Source organism: Lepidochelys kempii, chromosome 11, assembly GCF_965140265.1.
Source record: "Lepidochelys kempii isolate rLepKem1 chromosome 11, rLepKem1.hap2, whole genome shotgun sequence".
Lineage (NCBI taxonomy): Eukaryota > Metazoa > Chordata > Testudines > Cheloniidae > Lepidochelys > Lepidochelys kempii.
In genome coordinates this window covers 80,474,047-80,492,286 of record NC_133266.1, presented here as the reverse complement: position 1 = coordinate 80,492,286, position 18,240 = coordinate 80,474,047, and the positions used below count along the sequence as shown (strand labels likewise).

At 49.6% G+C, this 18,240-nt stretch overlaps 1 protein-coding gene across 1 annotated transcript in view; it reads left to right on the top strand.

Moving 5' to 3' along the window:
- LOC140895992 (uncharacterized) overlaps positions 1-13,565 on the top strand; it is a 41,492-nt gene extending 27,927 nt beyond the window's left edge. The window contains 2 exon segments of the mRNA XM_073307036.1: positions 10,322-11,717; positions 11,719-13,565. Of these exon segments, the coding sequence (XP_073163137.1) occupies positions 10,322-11,717; positions 11,719-11,757 (1,435 nt within the window). The 3' untranslated portion in view covers positions 11,758-13,565.
- Positions 13,566-18,240: the final 4,675 nt, after the last annotated feature.

Genomic DNA, 18,240 nt, shown 5'->3' with positions numbered 1-18,240 from the left:
GACACCGGCCCAGGCCGCTGCTGCCTCTGTGTGAGAGCCGGCCCCCCTCGGGCTCTGCCTGCCCCCCAGCCCCTGCCCCCTGAACCCCCTCCAACAGTCACTGCCCGGGGGGCAAGGGAGAGGAAAAGCCTGGTCCTGCCTCTGCCCGGTGCCCGCTGCTGGGGGACGCGCTGCCCACAGGTCACTGGGGACTGGGGGTCTGCTAGGGGTCGGGGGGGTTCGGGACTCCTCATAGGTCGGGGGGGTGTCCGGGGGGTCCACTAGTGGTCGGGGGAGTCCCCACAGGTCAGGGGGTCGGAGAGGGGCTAGGAGTCGGGGGGGTCCGGGGGTCTGCTAGGGGTCTGCTAGGGGTTGGGGGGGTGTCCGGGGGCTCCGCTAGGAGTCAGGGGGGGTCCAGGGGGTCTGCTAGGTGTCTGCTAGGGGTCGGGGGGGTCCGGGAGTCTGCTGGGGTCCACTAGGGGTCGGGAGGGTCCGGGGGTCTGCTAGGTGTGGGGGGGTCCGGGGGGTCCACTAGGGGTCGGGGGGTCCGGGGGTCTGCTAGGGGTCCGCTAGGGGTCGGAGGGGGTCCAGGGGTCCCCACAGCGGGTCCTTGGCCCTGCTCCGCCGTCAGCTCCGGGCAGCGTCTGTCTGCAGGGCCGACGGCTCGGAGCCGATATGGCCCTGCCCGGGTCACTGGCAGGCTGCTCCCGGCGACTGGTCTCGGAGGCTGGGGGGACACACGGCTCGCCCCTGTTTGGAAAGCATCCTGGGAGGAAGGGAGAGAAATGACCCTTTAATACTTCGAAAATGATCCAGTTTTGAAGAGCTCCAGCCTCCTTGGGCTGCGCGTCTGATAGAGAGATCCCAGGGAGCCCCTCTCCTCTCTGTAGTCCAGTCAAACTCTGTTTCCGAGGGTACCCAGCCTGGTTCTTTGCCAGTCAATCACACTTATTTACTGACTTAAGTGCCAGCCTGGCAAATATTGACACACATGGTGTGTGTGAACATGAGTGGCCCCCTGCCCTTCACTCCCTGTAGATAACGGTGAGGATTTAAAACGGCCTTAGTTGATTTTGGGGTGCTGGGAGGGGCTGTGTCTGTGCTGTGTTACAGAACCATGTCCTTACATACCGGAGCCTATATAGGGTGACCAGATGTCCCGATTTGTTAGGGACAGTCCCACTATTTGGGGCTTTTTTCTTATATGGGAGCCTATTACCCCCCACCCCCTGTCCCGATTCTCACACTTTCTATCCCGTCACCCTAAGCCCATAGCTAATGTTCTCGATCTGTATTCAGGTAGCTGAATAAATGCTCTGACTGGCAGCCGTGCTGGGCACCTGACGATAACCGTCATGTCTCAGGCTCGGCACGTTTCAAACTCAGGCCACTTATTGAGAGAACTGAGCGTGGCTCTAAGAACCGAACATTAGGTTGCTGTTTTTGAAAACTCGGGTCAAGCCTTTCACCAGTATGGCAGAGTCTAGAATGTCTGTCTGTAGGGGACAAACCCAGGAAGAAATGGGATATAAAATGGACTAAAAGCCCTTCTGAAACATCCTCAATTGCCTTCTCATCCTGCCAGGCTGCAAAATAACATCCACATTGTGCTACAGATCTGCCCATCCTTCCAAGGGACGGGGAAGAGAAATGGCTTCCCTGGAGCCCGTGACGTTTGAGGAGGTGGCTGAGTATTTCTCCAAGGAGGAATGGGCCCTGCTGGACCCCACTCAGACAGCCCTCTACAAGGACATCATGCAGGAGAGTTATGAGATTGTGACCTGGCGGGGTAAGGATTCCTGTCCCCTCAGGTATTAGAAGTTGGGTGGTCTTCGAAGCAAAGGGGTCAGATTCTGTGCAGTTTTCTTAACTAGTCCCCCAGATTTCAGAGGGATCAGATCTTGTGTGCAAGAGACTGTCCCATCCACATCCCCTCCCATGTGACAGGCAATTCAGGCACATAAAAACCGAGGCTGGTTCCACCATTCTGTGGGTCTTCCGGCCCCTCAGCCATCTCAGCCATTGGACCAATGTCTTGTGACTTAGCTCTGCCTAAGTCCTCACTGGCCAGATTTTCAAATGTGCTTCATCTCCATTTGCACATCTTCTGTCTCTGCCAGCTGTGTTAGTGTGAAGCCCCAGATGTTCTCAGCTCTCTTTCACCAGCCCAGATGGGCATGGACCATAGTCACGGGACAGGATCCAGTTACCATTAGCGTCTCCAGGGACACCTCTTGTGCCCATGTGCTGAATTCTTGGAAGGAAGGTGGTCTTCCTGGTGTCCTTGCCTGGCCGTGACTGATCTCTGCGAAAGGGTTCCTTGCAGGGAGAGGGGCTCGGTGCTGAGTGAGGGTTCATGAAGTAGCCTGCTGAGACAACGAAGGCCTTACCTGCAACTGGAAGGCTTTCCTCTGTCTGCCTGTAACACAATAGTTATTGAATGCTGCGTCGAATCAGTTCCAAAATTCCAGGCAACATTCTAGGCAGCCATGGCCAGAACTCTATCCATCGTGGGGGGAAATGCAAAAATGGAAGTCAAGGAAAGGGGGATCAGATGCAGCCCCTGCCATCTGTTTAGCACAGCCACAGTTTCAGGCACCTCTTCGACTATCTATAGCTCATCCCATCCTGGCCCATCCTCCCAGGAGAGTTTGAGAGCAGAAACGCTTCAACAGGAGAGACTGAAGGAGACCCGCATCAGATTATCCCACAGACAGAGCGGCGGGCTTCCCACTGCCCAGGGGAATATCCTAACCACGGGACTAAAAGTTGGGAGGGAGTTCTCCCTCCTCCCTGTTGTATGGAAGTTTGTCTATAGCGATGCAGTCCGGTAGGTGAGCTCTGGGGACTCTTGCCAAATTGGGTCCCACAGGCAAGTCAGGCAGAGGCACGCCTGTCTTCCACATCTGTAATGGTGCTGGAACTCTGTCTAGAGTGGGGGTTCTGTGCCCCCCCTTACCCCATCTGCACTACCCACCCCCATGGGAGCAGGGCCACGGCTCCGGGAGGGGATAGGGGTAAGGGGGCCGAGGCTGGCGTAAAACCTGAGGGTGCTGCAGCACCCCCCATGCCCCTAGTTCCTGTGCCCATGCCCACCTGGAGACCTGGCGAGAGAGGCCCTGCATGTGCTCAGAGGTGCCGAGAGAATGTTTACTGCAAAAATTAGGTGCCGCTTGAGTTTCAGGGCCTACGGGGTTCGGCAGCCGCTGAGCAGGGATTTGGTTGAGCTCAGTGGGGCCCGATTATAGGACTTGGGCACCTAAATCCTTTTGTGAATCTAGCCCTGGGTCTCAGTTTCTCCATTCCCCATCTGTAAAATGGGTAGAATGGCCCCTCCCTACCTCACAAGGGAGGGGTAAGGATAAATACATTAAAGACTGTGAGCGGCTCAGACACTATGGTAATGGTGGAGGCCATGTCAGAACCAGTGGCCGCAGAACAGGGCCCTTATTTCAGTTGGAGACACCAAGTGCTGGTGTAATGAATAGTCTCTTTCCCTCCTGCGGCAGCAGCCGTGGCAATGGGTTACAAGAATTCCTAGCGCCAAAGTCTCCCTCTCTGCTGGGGCTCCCCATCGTCAATGCTCCAGTTTGCCCCATCCCTGCCGGAGCTGTTGCAGGTGCCCAGGACTGTGGAGGTCTGTGTGGAGGATGGCAAGCGAGTGTCATGCTTGGCTAATCTTTCTGCTCCTTGTCCTCTTGGCGGGGTAGAGTTTTTATTCAGCGAGTGCTGGTGTTCTGTGTTGCATAGTGTAGCTCAAATGGATGCAGAGGGGCAGTTCTGGTGTTTCTGAGATCCATGTCCAGTCCAGGGTGTGGCTGGCTACACGTGTGGGACTGGAGGCGTCCTGTGAGAATAGGAGCTGGAAAATCTAATGGAAGGTTTTTTTGCTGCTGTGTCTGTGGAATTATTTGTGTGGATGTCCAAGTCCCCCAACACCATGAGCCTGGTTCATCACCATGTCAGACAGCATCTCTGTCCATGGCTCTGGGACCCTTTGGGAAAGCAGTGACTCTGAAGAGAACCAAAAGGTCATGGTGGAAACATAGCTTCCAGTTCAATGCTGTAGCAAAGACGGCTAGTAATGATTCTAGGATAGATTAGCAGGGGAATAGGAAATAGGAATAACGAGGTGATATTACCTCTTTAAATGGGATTGGTTAGACCATTGATGGGTGCTGTGTCTAGTTCTGGTGTTCACACTGAAAAAAGGATGTTGTCAAATTAGCGCAGGTTTAGAAAAGAGCTATAAGAATGATTTGTCAACTGGAAAATCTGCTTTAGAGATTCATATTTTATAAGGGCTGAATGGACCGTTGGGATCATCTAGTCTGACCTCCTGTGTAACACAGGCCATAGGAGCTCCCCTGAATTACCCTGTTTAAAATAGAGCACATCTTTTAGCAAAAAAAACCAAAACAAAAACACAACCCAAATCTTGATTTTAAGAATTCCCTGTGATGGAGAATCCGCCATAACCCTTGCTAAGTCTTTCCCAATGGTCAGTTGTCCTCACTGTTCAAACTTTGCAACTTATGTCAAGTCTAAATTTGTCTAGCTTCAACTTCCAGCCATTGGATCTTGTTATACCTTTTTCTGCGAGACCAGAGAGCCCATTATTGTTACATTTCTGTTCCCCATGTAGCCATTCATAGATTGCGGTCAAGTCTCCCCTTCACCTTTTCTTTGATCAACGGGAGAGACTGAGCTCCTAGAGGCTTTCATTATAAGGCCTGTTTTCAATCCTTTTATCACACTCATGTTTCTTCTCTGAACTCCCCCCCCCCCAGAATTTTTCAACAGCCTTATTGAATTGCTGGCACCAGAAATGGACATTGTATTCCAGCAGTGGTTGTATGATTCTAAAGCACAGAGGTAATATGACCTCTCTACTGGTACTCGAGAGTCCCCTGTTTATGCCTCCAAGGTGTGCAGCAGCTACTCCGGCCTCAGTGTCACACACTGGAAGCTCCTGTTCGGCTGGTTATCCACCATAACCCTGACATCTTTTTTCAGAGATATTGCTTCCAAAGAGAGTCTCCCAGCCTATGAGGGTGGCCTGCATTCCTTGTTCCTAGATGTATCATTTTACATTTGGCCATATTGAAGCCCACAGTGTTTTCTTGCACCCATCTCACCAGGCAATCCAAAGGGTTCTGTATGAGTGACCTGTCCACTTCTTTAATTACCATTACACCAGTCTTTGTGTCATCTGTAATCTTATCATTGATGATTTTATGCTTTCTTCCACAGCACTGATAAAAATGTTAAATAGCTTAGGGCCAAGACTGGACCCCACTAGAAACAAACATGCTTGACAATGATTCCATTTACAGCTATGTTTTGAGATTTATCAGTTAGCCAGTTTTTATTTTTCTAAGCTGGGGGCAAGCAAACAATACGTGTTTTATTTTGGCTAAATATAAATGAAAACATCTAGGAACAAAGAATGTCGACCATACTTTCACAAGGACGGGATGGGGGTGGGGGGGACTCTGTCCTGGGAAGTGGTGACTCTGGAAAAAAAATGGGGAGTTGTTGTGGATAATCAGCTGAACATGAGCTCCAGTGTGATTTTTGTGTCCAATTGCTAATGCAATCCTTGGATGCATAAACGGGACTCTCAAGTAGGAGCAGAGAGAGTTATTTTACCTCTGGTTTTGGTGCTGGTGGAATACTGTGTCCTGTTCTGACGCCCATAATTGAAGAAGGAAGCTGATAAGCAGGAGAGGGTTCAGAGAAAAGCCACAAGAATTATTAAAGGATTAGAAAACCTGCCTTATAGTAAATGACTCCAGGAGCACAATCTATTTAGCATAACAAAGAGAAGGTTAAGGGGTAACTTGATCACAGTCTAATAAATACCTAGGTGGGGAACAAATATTTAGCAATGGGCTCTTTATCTACCAGAGAAAGGAATAACAAGAAGCAGTGGGCTTAAATTGCAGCAAGGGAGGTTTAGGTTGAACACTAGGAAAAACTTCCTGACTGTCAGGGTGGTGAAGCCCTGGAACAAGTTGCACAGGGAGTTTGTGGAGTCTCCATCATTGGAGGTTTTTAAGAGCAGGTCACACAAGGGATGATCTAGAATCTAGACTGAAGAAAATACTTAGTCCTGCCATGAGTGCAGGGGACCAGGCTAGATGAGCTCTCGAGGTCCCTTCCAGTCCCATGATTCTATTATTTCAATGCCTGGAAGTTGAAGCTAGAAAGATTTAGACTGGAAATAAGGAATACATTTTTAACAGTGTGTAATTAATCTTTGGAACAATTTACCAAGGGTCAGGGTGGGTTCTCCATCTCTGACCATTTTAAAATCAAGATTCAATGTTTTCTTAAGGATCTCTTCTAGGAATTATTTGGGGGAAGTTCTTTTAATGGCTTGTGTTACACAGGTGATCAGACTAGGTGATTACAATGGTCCCTTGTGGCCTTTGACTTTCACTTGTTCTTTTTTGTAATGTCTGTGTAGCACCTTGTGGACAATTTGCCTCATAATAACTCCAAAACAGAGACATTAATGAAACCGTGATCCAGAAATATGGGGCCTATTTTTGCCTTTTCTTTCCTCTGTGTGATGGGTTATATCCTCCCATTATGCTAATCTTTGCAACATTGAAAGAATTGGGCATGTTTAGTCTAGAGAAGAGAAGGCTCCAGGGACACATGATACCAGTCTTCAACTATTTAGAAGGCTGTTGTAAAGAGGATGGTAATCCATTGTTTTTCATGTCCACCAAGGGCAGGACAGGAAGGAATCAACTTAGTCCGCTGCAAGGGAGATTTCAGTTAGATATCAGGAAAAAACTATCTAGACTCTAAGAATAGTTCAGCACTGGGAAAGCCAAGCAGGGAAGTTGTGGAATCCCCGTCATTGGAGGGCTGTAAGAAGAGGCTGAAAAAACTCTTGGCAGGGATGGTTTAGGTTTACTTAATCTTGCCTCAGCCCAGGGGGAAGGGTTTGTTGATTTCTCTGGGTACGACTGCACTAAGACAGGCCTCTCACTCATGGTTAAGCTTAAGCCCCCCTTCCCTGCACACACACCTCACTCTGACATGGTTCAGCAAGCTCCCAGGACCCACAGCCTAGGACCCTGCTACGAAGGTAGGGCAAAGCCCTGTCATCTTGCAGCATATATGCAGCTCGAGATGGAGACCCAAGTGGGAAGGCTGCAGAGTGAAGTACATACACGTTAGCATGGCAACAAGACCCACGTCCGGTACTTGTAAGGCAGGTTTACAGTTCAGTGAGGCTGTTCAAGCATGGGTCCCACAGACCTGTGTTTACAATGCAGCAGTGTAGACATACCCTTGAAGTCCCTTCCAATCTTGCATTTTTATGATTCTGTGGCTTACACCTAAGCTATTACTAATTTGTTCTAACTTTTACTAATGTTTTCTAATCAGTTCTTCTTTATTTGTCAAGATGAGGTTTCGAATTCCCCCATGTTGGATGCCACACATTTTGATATAGGATGTTTTACTCTCCAACCTTTAGAAATTCCGAGGACGGTTTACAGTGCGAGACTTAAGAAGCTCACTATGTTTACCTAAACAAAGAGACAGTAGAGTGGTGACTTGATAGCTTAAAAATACCTACAAGGGGAAGAGAAGAGGGCTTTTCAATCTAGGAAACAACATAGTTTGGGAGCTTAATGTAGTACAATCGTATTCCGTGGGCATGTTCATGATAGAAAGGTAAGGGAAGTGTCATTTGGTTCATAAAAATCTACAGAACCGTAATTTCCATGGTGTCACTCTCTGCAGCTTGGGAGGGGAAACTGACTATCCCTCCAGGCTCCCACTTCCAGGTTCCTCCAGTTAGTGGAAATCTTGATAATACAGTGTCATAGGGAAAGGGTTGAGTTGGGTATCATTCAAAAGCCTTTTCTTCCATGAACATAACGGTACCAAACATGACAAACCTAGAACAATCATGTAGATACCTAATAGAGAAAATGTTTAAAAATCAACTTTTTTAATTTATATTTTAACACAGGGACACATTACTTACATAGAAAAAACCCTGATCGTTGGTAATCCTAGGGAAGTTAGCCTTGACATATGCGACTGAAAACCCTTGTTCATCAAAGTCATCACCATTGTCATTTCCATCTAGGCCGCCACTTCTAGACACGTGGTCACACTGATCCCTGTCTGCACTGCACTCGTACGTCTTTGTGCAAGGCAGGCTGCTGGCCAAACATCTGCAGGACGGAGAGCATCTGGTCTTTGCACGCGAGCATTCCATTAGCTGTAGGATTGATTCAGGAGCGTGAGGTATTTGGCTGGAGTGATCAGTCCATCCTTCAAGACCCATCCATGCCTGGTAGGGGAGGGGAGTTTTGGGTGTGCTTAATGTAGGAATAGCTGGTTGATTTTCTCTGGCCTGTGTGATGCAGGAGGTCAGGCTAAACGACTGTAATGGTCCTTTGGGCCATCGCATGTCTGATTCTAAGTCTTCAGCTTTGTAATTACCCGGATACCCAATTAGTCTTTTCCTTGGGTCCCAGTTACAACAAGCATCCCTCTTCAGTGAAGAACTGAAGCGTGGGCTTAACTTCCAGTAATGTCAATGGGGCTCAAGCCCTGAGCTAGAGTGCTTTGCGCAGGGGGGGCCCCTTGGAGATAATTCAGATGGGATTGGTGAGATTTGTCGGGCGGGGGGCGTCTTCCACATTGGAGCCCGGGGGAGTAGAGGTTGGAGAATAATTGCTCCTCCCGTAGAGTTTCCCTCTCTGGGTCTGTGGTTTGTAGAGCAGACTGGGGGAGTGAGGAGACCCAGAACCAGGCCTACAGTGTCTGCCCCTCTGTGGGAGCAGAGTGGGTCTCCTGGGTGATGGGGAAGGGCCGATTTACCCTTCAGCCCCTACCTCTAGTCCATTGTGACCCCACGGAACTAGGCTCTTCCCTCTCTGTGCTGGACAGGGAACAGGTGTTTAATGATCTTCTTTTCAGGCCCTGGTTGGCGTTTCTTCTGTTTGTTTCTTCACCACTTGTACGGAGAAAGCACCTCAAGGCCCCAGTACAGGATCACAGCCCCGTTGAGGCAGGTGCTGCATGGAGAAATAGGGATAGTCTCCACCCCAAATTGCTCACACTCACAAGTAATAGCTTCCAGTTCTGGCTTGTGTTTTGGAGGGATATGGGGGAGGGGGATGGAGAGAGGAGTTAACTGGCAGTGACAGAAGCTTAGATGCAAACAAGATACCCGGAGAGGGTAGCAGCCCTGCTCAGCTCAGATCCCCAGGGGACTAAGTCAGGGCAACTCCCTAGGCAGAGTGGAGGAAGCCTTGCTCCAGACCAGCACGTCATGGGATCTTGTACCATTTATAGCCCAGTCCCTGCAGGGTGGGGCTGGGGAGAGGAAACACCTCTCTGGGTGGGCTGCTCAGACCCTGGATCTGGAATACTAACAGCCCTGACCGTAATGAACAAGATCAACACTTGATTTCTTGCCCCCCAGCAGGATTTCTAATTTCCAAACCAGATGTGATCTCCCGGCTGGAACGAGAGGAGGAGTCGTGGGTCCATGGTCTCCAGGGTTATGAGGAAAGGAGGATCCCAGGAGACATCCACAGGGGTGAGGAATCAGTGAAACTGGCTCCGCTTTTATATTCTCATGGCAGGCATCCTTAATGGGTTTTCACCAAAGATATCTGACCGCAAAAACCCCTCCTCTCATCCACATACGGAGGAGATGGGGAGGCAAAATCGCTCTCTTCCTCTCCCTCCTCTGGGGAAGGTTTGGAGGGGATTTATCCCTGATTGATCTATGAATTTATTTATCTGCCCAGCGGTTATTCTGGTTTCTTCTGCCTTGTCTCACCCAGGCCAGGTTTGCCCCAGCAAGTGACAGATCCTCACGGGAGACATCAGTCATGGTTTCCCAGTCACCTGGCAGTCGCTCGCTTTTTCTCTGACTCTCTCGATGGGATGTGAAGGCAGAATCAATCCCATCCTTTCTGTCCAGTGGGGAAGGGGTTTTGAGGGGGAACCATTACTAGAGTTTGTACCTTGCTTACCCTTTCCCCCGGCACGGGGACTGACTCCTGTCTGGGTTCTCTCTCTGTCCCAGCAGGTGATGGGATGGTGAGAACGAGGAGGAGAATCCTCAGCTGGAAGATCCTGATCCAGAGGAACCACACAGGACAGTACGGGGAACATCTGAAGGGGGCATCTCCCCAAACCCTGAGGAGGGAGAAAACCGTGAGAGGCCGCGTGGGCCAGAGAGGCAGCAGGGAATCCAGTCAGCAGAGAGATGGGATAAATCCACTCACAGGAGCAAAGGGGTTAGGAAAATCAAAGAAACTGTCCAGGCGCGGATCCCCGCTGGAGACAGACCCTACAAGTGCAGTGCCTGTGGGAAAAGCTTTCACTGGAGATCAGTCCTTATTACTCACCAGAGAATCCACGCTGGCGAGAAGCCCTATAAATGCAGTGACTGTGGGAAAAGCTTCAGGGACAGCTCAGCCCTCACTAAACCCCAGAGAACCCACATGGGGGAGAGACCCTACAAATGCAATGAGTGTGGGATAAGCTTCAGTCACCACTCAGCCCTTGTTACTCACCAGAGAATCCACACAGGAGAGAGACCCTACACGTGTGATGACTGTGGGAAAAGCTTCTGCTGGAGATCATCCCATATCACTCACCAGAGAATCCACACAGGAGAAAAACCTTACAGTTGCCCTGACTGTGAGAAAAGCTTCAGACAGCATGCAAACCTTCTTAAACATTACAGAATCCACACAGGAGAGAAGCCCTGTAAATGCCCCGACTGTGGGAAAAGCTTCACTCAGAGCTCCTGTCTTACTGAACACCAGAGAATGCACACAGGAGAGAAATCCTGCGGATGCCCCAACTGTGGGAAATGCTTCTGTAACAGCTCAACCCTCATTAACTATCAGAGAATCCACTCAGGAAAGAGGCCCTATAAATGCCCCGATTGTGGTAAAAGCTTCACTCAGAGCTCCCGCCTTACTGAACATCAGAGAATGCACACAGGAGAGAGACCCTATAGTTGTCCCGACTGTGGGAAACACTTCTTTGTCAGCTCAACCCTCATTCACCATCAGAGAATCCACACTGGAGAGCGACCCCATAAGTGTCCCGAGTGTGGGAAAAGCTTTGTTCGGCAATCACAACTGGTTATACACCAGAGAATCCACACAGGAGAGAAGCCCTATAAATGCAATGATTGTGGGAAAAACTTCAGTGACAGATCAGATCTCACTAAGCACCAGAGAAAACACACCGGAGAAAAGCCCTTCAAGTGCCCCGATTGTGGGAAAAGCTACTGTTTCCAATCAGACCTCACTAAACATCAGAGAATCCACACAGGAGAGAAACCCTTCAATTGCCCCAAATGTGGGAAAAGCTTCGGTCGGAGATCTGTCCTTATTATACACCAGAGAATCCACACAGGGGAGAGACCTTATGTATGCCCCGAGTGTCGAAAAAGCTTCAGTGACAGATCAGACCTCACTAAGCATTGGAAAAAACACACAGAAGAAAAGCCCTACAAATGCCTTGAGTGCGAGAAAAGCTTTGATTGGCACTCAAATCTTATTATGCACCAGAGAATCCACACAGGGGAGAAACCCTACAACTGCCTGGACTGTGGGAAAAGCTTCAGTCACAGTTCAACCCTCCCTATGCACCAGAGGATCCACACGGACAAGAAGCCCTACAAATGCCCTGGGTGTGGGAAAAACTTCAGGGATCAACTCGGCCTTTATTAGGCATCAGAGAATCCACTTGGAAGAGGAACGCTAGAAATGCCCGTGTCTCCGTATGGACCACGTGAATAACACCTGTGCCAATTCCCAGGAATCGCAGAGGTCAGGCCAGGCTGGAGTGGTGATGTAATTAGGACGTGCCATAGTTATTAAAGCAGAGAATGAAATTGCCTTCCTGGACTAGAGCTGTGCAGAGCAAGAGGCTGAGATAAGATATCCACCTTGTGACTGGATTTGATGATTACTTCTCAAGAAGCTCTGGATATCCTCTGTTCAGTTCCTACATTTAAGTTAATTACCAACAACTGGTCGATTCATTCTCTAATTTAGGGGTGTTCTTGGATTCCTTGCTGACACTAAGATCCCCAACATCCACAAGTAACAGTTTCTATCATCTCCGGTTGGCTAGGAGATGTCTTAGTGGATGAAGACCTGGCCTTCTTCAGTCACACCTTTGTCACTGCATGGCTGGACTACAACAAGGTGATATACCTGGGCATGAACTCATCAGCGCTTAGGAAATTCCAGCTAGCACAGAACACTGCAGCACATCTTCTACCACGGACACATCAGGCCATAGAACATCAAATCAAGTTCAAGATCTCAGTCCTTATCTCCGTGTCCAGGGCCCTGGATAAATAAAACACCATCTACAGCTCTGGGATAAAAACCACGGTCAACTTCTTTCCTCCTTTTGCATAATGGAACTTTCTACGATAAGGGTAAAGCTTGTGTGTGCATGAAACAGAACTTTCTTGGGAGACAGTCCGAGACTGTGGAATGGACTATTCCCCAGGAACTAAGGACCATCACAAACCTCCCCACCTTCTGCTCCCAACACAAGCCACATTTTTGTGACCCTGCCTTCTCTAACACAAATACATAGCATCACTTATATTAAATAAGTCACTGCATTTTTTAAATTTATTAAATATTTTCAATCTTTTTTTCCTATAACAAACAGAAGGAATTCCAGGTGCCAAAATTCAGAACAAGTTTAAAAGTACCGTATGTCAGAAAAGAAAAACGACCAAGACGTTTACGCGTTGTTTGGACTCCCAAGTATTAATCACAGTATTCCCAGCACGCTAGTTTTTATGGCGCATATAAAAATAAATAAATAAAAATTAAAGAAATCAAAATCAAAGAGGAAAAAGGCTGTGGGGGTTGTGGAGAGGAAGAGAAGAAGGGATGGGAAGGAAGAGGGTGATTTATTTCCTATCTTTCATCCAGATTTCCTGGAGGGATCATTAGTCCACAACTTCTAGTAATCTGTCTCAAAGAGAATCAAATTTTCCTGGGGTTCGCTATGTATTGTATGTCATCCTTTCCTTTGCAATCAGATCCGCCAAGCAGCTATACTGGCCTCTATGCCCTGAGGGGGGATTTACTTTTCCAGTGTAGCAAAATGTGATGTCTCAAAACCCATTCCCTTTGGTATAGCCTCCATTTGCTGGATATATGTTCCCTTCTGCAGGTGTCTGCTTTAAGGCTGAGTGAAGCCTCTAGAATCTTGCTAATTCTGGTTTTAATATCATCGCAGAAGCTTGAAACAACAGGATGTGACAAAATTATGTGCACACATTGCTCCTGCACCCCACACCTCCAACACAGATCATCGGGGATAGCTTTAATTTTGTAAATTCTTTGGGGTGGCCGATTCCACGTAAAGATGATTTTTTTTGTTTGTTTATTGAATGGCATGGAATTGGAGATCTAGGATCACTTCTTTCATATTTTGTATTGCTCAATTCCATGATGGGAGTGAGATTTTTTTTGGCAATTCTTCGTTCCATTTTTGCCTTATTGCATGTTAACTTTTGGTGGGTCATTAGGAAGTCAAACGTCATCGCTGCCAATCTGGTGAAATGGTACAACTCTCTACAAAATGTAAGATGTTTGGGAGCTTTGGACAGAACAAGTGCACCTGGGCTGAATTCGAAGGCGAGGAAGTGAGTAATTTGAATTTGTTGCAGTAGGGATAGCAGGCAGCCTGGGCTTGTTCCTCTCAGTAATGAGAACGGTTCTGAAATATAGCTCGTGGTGATCACACGGCAGGAGGGATTAGTGTAGAACAGTTTAATTCAATTAACAAAGTGGTCGCTGAATTTCTTTCTCTTAAGGACCATAAAGATATAATCGCAGGCAACCCTACTTCTTAATGCTACCAAAAGTTTCTTTGAGTGCTGCAATATTATATTGTGTTGACGAGATACAGAAGGTTGTAATTAGCTAGTTATGTAAATACATTGAAGCTAATTTCCAGGAATGTCAATATACCTGATCAACTGAGTATGGAACAAAAGCAATAATAATAAGAGATTATATTTAAAAGTTAATCTGCTGCTTTATATACTGGTGACATGGACAGATAAGCTCACAGTTACTGGGCTAAAGATAGAATCCAGTTTGTGTAACTCAAATTGAAGTCTGATGGAATCCCTGAAGTCAGGTGTCTACACAGCTAAGTTTGTCGGGTGTGTGTTTCCCACTGTAACTAGATCAGGATAACCACAGTGAAAGAGTACACACAGCTCCGCCCTTTTTCAAAAAAGGGAAGCAGGAGGATCCTGGGAACTACAGGCCAGTCAGCCTCACCTCAGTCCCTGGAAAAATCATGGAGCAGGTCCTCAAGGAATCAATTTTGAAGCACTTAGAGGAGAGGAAAGTGATCAGGAACAGTCAGCATGGATTCACCAAGGGAAAGTCATGCCTGACTAATCTAATTGCCTTCTATGACGAGATAACTGGTTCTGTGGATGAAGGGAAAGCAGTGGATGTGATGTTCCTTGACTTTAGCAAAGCTTTTGACACGGTCTCCCACAGTATTCTTGCCAGCAAGTTAAAGAAGTATGGGCTGGATGAATGCACTATAAGGTGGGTAGAAAGCTGGCTAGATTGTTGGGCTCAACGGGTAGTGATCAATGGCTTGATGTCTAGCTGGCAGCCGGTATCAAGTGGAGTGCCCCAAGGGTCGGTCCTGGGGTTGGTTTTGTTCAATATCTTCATTAATGATCTGGAGGATGGTGTAGATTGCACCCTCAGCAAGTTTGCAGATGACACTAAACTGGGAGGAGAGGTAGATACGCTGGAGGGTAGGGATAGGATACAGAGGGACCTAGACAAATTGGAGGATTGGGCCAAAAGAAATCTGATGAGGTTCAACAAGGACAAGTGCAGAATCCTGCACTTAGGACGGAAGAATCCAATGCACCGCTACAGACTAGGGACCGAATGGCTCGGCAGCAGTTCTGCGGAAAAGGACCTAGGGGTTACAGTGGACGAGAAGCTGGATATGAGTCAACAGTGTGCCCTTGTTGCCAAGAAGGGTAACGGCATTTTCGGATGTATAAGTAGGGGCACTGCCAGCAGATTGAGGGACGTGATCGTTCCCCTCTATTCAACACTGGTGAGGCCTCATCTGGAGTACTGTGTCCAGTTTTGGGTCCCACACTACAAGAAGGATGTGGAAAAATTGGAAAGAGTCCAGCGGAGGGCAACAAAAATGATTAGGGGACTGGAACACATGAGTTATGAGGAGAGGCTAAGGGAACTGGGGACGTTTAGTCTACGGAAGAGAAGAATGAGGGGGGATTTGATAGCTGCTTTCAGCTACCTGAAAGGGGGTTCCAAAGAGGATGGCTCTAGACTGTTCTCAGTGGTAGCAGATGACAGAACAAGGAGTAATGGTCTCAAGTTGCAGTGGGGGAGATTTAGGTTGGATGTTAGGAAAAACTTTTTCACTAGGAGGGTGGTGAAACACTGGAATGTGTTACCTAAGGAGGTGGTGGAATCTCCTTCCTTAGAAGTTTTTAAGGTCAGGCTTGACAAAGCCCTGGCTGGGATGATTTAATTGGGGATTGGTCCTGCTTTGAGCAGGGGGTTGGACTAGATGACCTCCTGAGGTCCCTTACAACCCTGGTATTCTATGATTCTATGAAAATAACCACACGAAAATCTGGTTGGATCACCTGCAGGGAGGTGTCTCTGCCTGGCTGGATTATGCTCCTAGTGCATCATGGGTTCCCTCTTGGAATTCTGGGGCATAGGGTCAAACTAGCAAATGCCCACAATTCTTTGCTCGACATCCCGTAACTCATCTGTTGTTGTTGGTTTTTTTGTTTTTAACTTGTTTTTGTTTTTGCAGATCAGCACAATTTTCAAACTGCTCTCAGGCAGCAGGGAGAAAACATCACTGAGCTGCGCTATCCTGCCATTCATTCAAATGAGGTGCTCCTTATGTAATGGCAGCTGGCTGGTGATATAGCCAGACGAGGAGTGGAGCTCTTTGCCTCCAGTGTCCTTTCCTGCATGTCCTGTCCTTTGTCCGTGAGCTCCCTTGCGAGCTTGCCGAAAGGAAACCGCCCTCCATGCTTGATGCCTTGGCCCTCTGGTGGGATGCAGTTAAAAGACCAGCGTGCATGTTCTCCCTTCTCTCTCACTTCCACAGGAGATTTGCCAGGTGTTAATGACAGATAAGGACCCTGCTGTTGCAGGTGCGATGGGGAAACAGCATCATCTCAACGCTCGACTCCATGCCAACAAGGATCAAATGTTGCTTTTTTCTTAAATTTGGAATGCCACTCCCATGTGCTCTTCCCAGTCTGAGCTGAGCTTGGAGATGCCATGGTTTCCAGCTTGCTGCCCCTGCCTGCAATGATGCCTGCCGAAATAATTGCTGAGTGGCGGGAAAATGTCTTACTGTGGAAGAAGAAATAAGGCAGCCCGCCCCAGAAATCTTTGGCAGAGGATTACAGATTACCTCCAGGAAAGTTTCCTCAAGCTCTCTGGAGGATTCACGGGACATCCCCATGCGCATAAACAAACTGTTTTGTGCCTGTGCCAGGGAATGAGAAGTGGACAACCAGTAGAGGTAGAGGGGTTATTTCACTATCACTTGTAACACAAATAAAGAATAGTAAATGAGAAGATGAGTCCCTGCAATAGCAATGCAAACTGCACATTTACCAGAGGTGCCTTCCCCGGCACCAGGCTGGCTCGCCCGTGCTGGAGTGTTGGGGCTGCCTGGACTGCTCCGGGGTTAAAAACAGCTCCGGGCTCACCGTGACTGGATTCCCTGGTCGCCTGCCCCCATTCTCCTCCTCCTCCTCCTCTTCCACACAGTTGACCATGGCCCGTGACTGTGATGTGTCCACGGGGCCCTTGGTGGTGGAGGTGGGGGCAGAGCAGAGCAGAGCACGCAGCTCCTTGTAAAAGGGGCATGTCCGTGGCGCCAGACCAGAGCGACTGTTTGCCTCCCTTGTCTTCTGGCGTCTGCTGCAGTTCCTCACTTTTACACGGCACTGCTGCGAGTCCCTGGCCACACCAGGAGCGATCTGCTCATCGCTCTCCGCTTTGCTCGGGCCAGATGGGAGCTCTGCCTGCACAGACTCTTCTCCCGACGGAGCTGGGAGACCCACCACCTTCGGCGTACTCCAGCTGGGAGCACAGTCGGAGCGTGGAGCCAGCACGCTCAGCTGGGCAGTTGCTAGGTGAGCCAAGCAAACAGGAAATGGAATTTCAAAAATTCGCAGGCCTTTAACAGGGGAGAGGCATGTTCTTATGTACCTGGCCACGAAGAAGCAGAGTTCAGAAGGGTGACCAGAGTGGTCCTGGTGGGTCAGTGTAGGGCGCCTCCCAGAGGCTGCTAAAATCGAGGTAAGTAACACAGGGTCTTCCGGTGGGGTAACACAGGGTCTACACTGACACGGCATCCGCCTCACAGCGCTGGGGCGCCACGAGGCCACCCTGCCTCTCCTTCCGGTGGGGTAACACAGGGTCTACACTGACACGGCACCCGCCTCACAGCGCTGGGGCGCCACGAGGCCACCCTGCCTCTCCTTCCGGTGGGGTAACACAGGGTCTACACTGACACGGCATCCGCCTCACAGCGCTGGGGCGCCACGAGGCCACCCTGCCTCTCCTTCCGGTGGGGTAACACAGTGTCTACACTGACACGGCACCCGCCTCACAGCGCTGGGGCGCCACGAGGCCACCCTGCCTCTCCTTCCGGTGGGGTAACACAGGGTCTACACTGACAGGGCACCCGCCTCACAGCGCTGGGGCGCCACGAGGCCACCCTGCCTCTCCTTCCGGTGGGGTAACACAGGGTCTACACTGACAGGGCACCCGCCTCACAGCGCTGGGGCGCCACGAGGCCACCCTGCCTCTCCTTCCGGTGGGGTAACACAGGGTCTACACTGACACGGCATCCGCCTCACAGCGCTGGGGCGCCACGAGGCCACCCTGCCTCTCCTTCCGGTGGGGTAACACAGGGTCTACACTGACACGGCATCCGCCTCACAGCGCTGGGGCGCCACGAGGCCACCCTGCCTCTCCTTCCGGTGGGGTAACACAGGGTCTACACTGACACGGCATCCGCCTCACAGCGCTGGGGCGCCACGAGGCCACCCTGCCTCTCCTTCCGGTGGGGTAACACAGGGTCTACACTGACACGGCATCCGCCTCACAGCGCTGGGGCGCCACGAGGCCACCCTGCCTCTCCTTCCGGTGGGGTAAC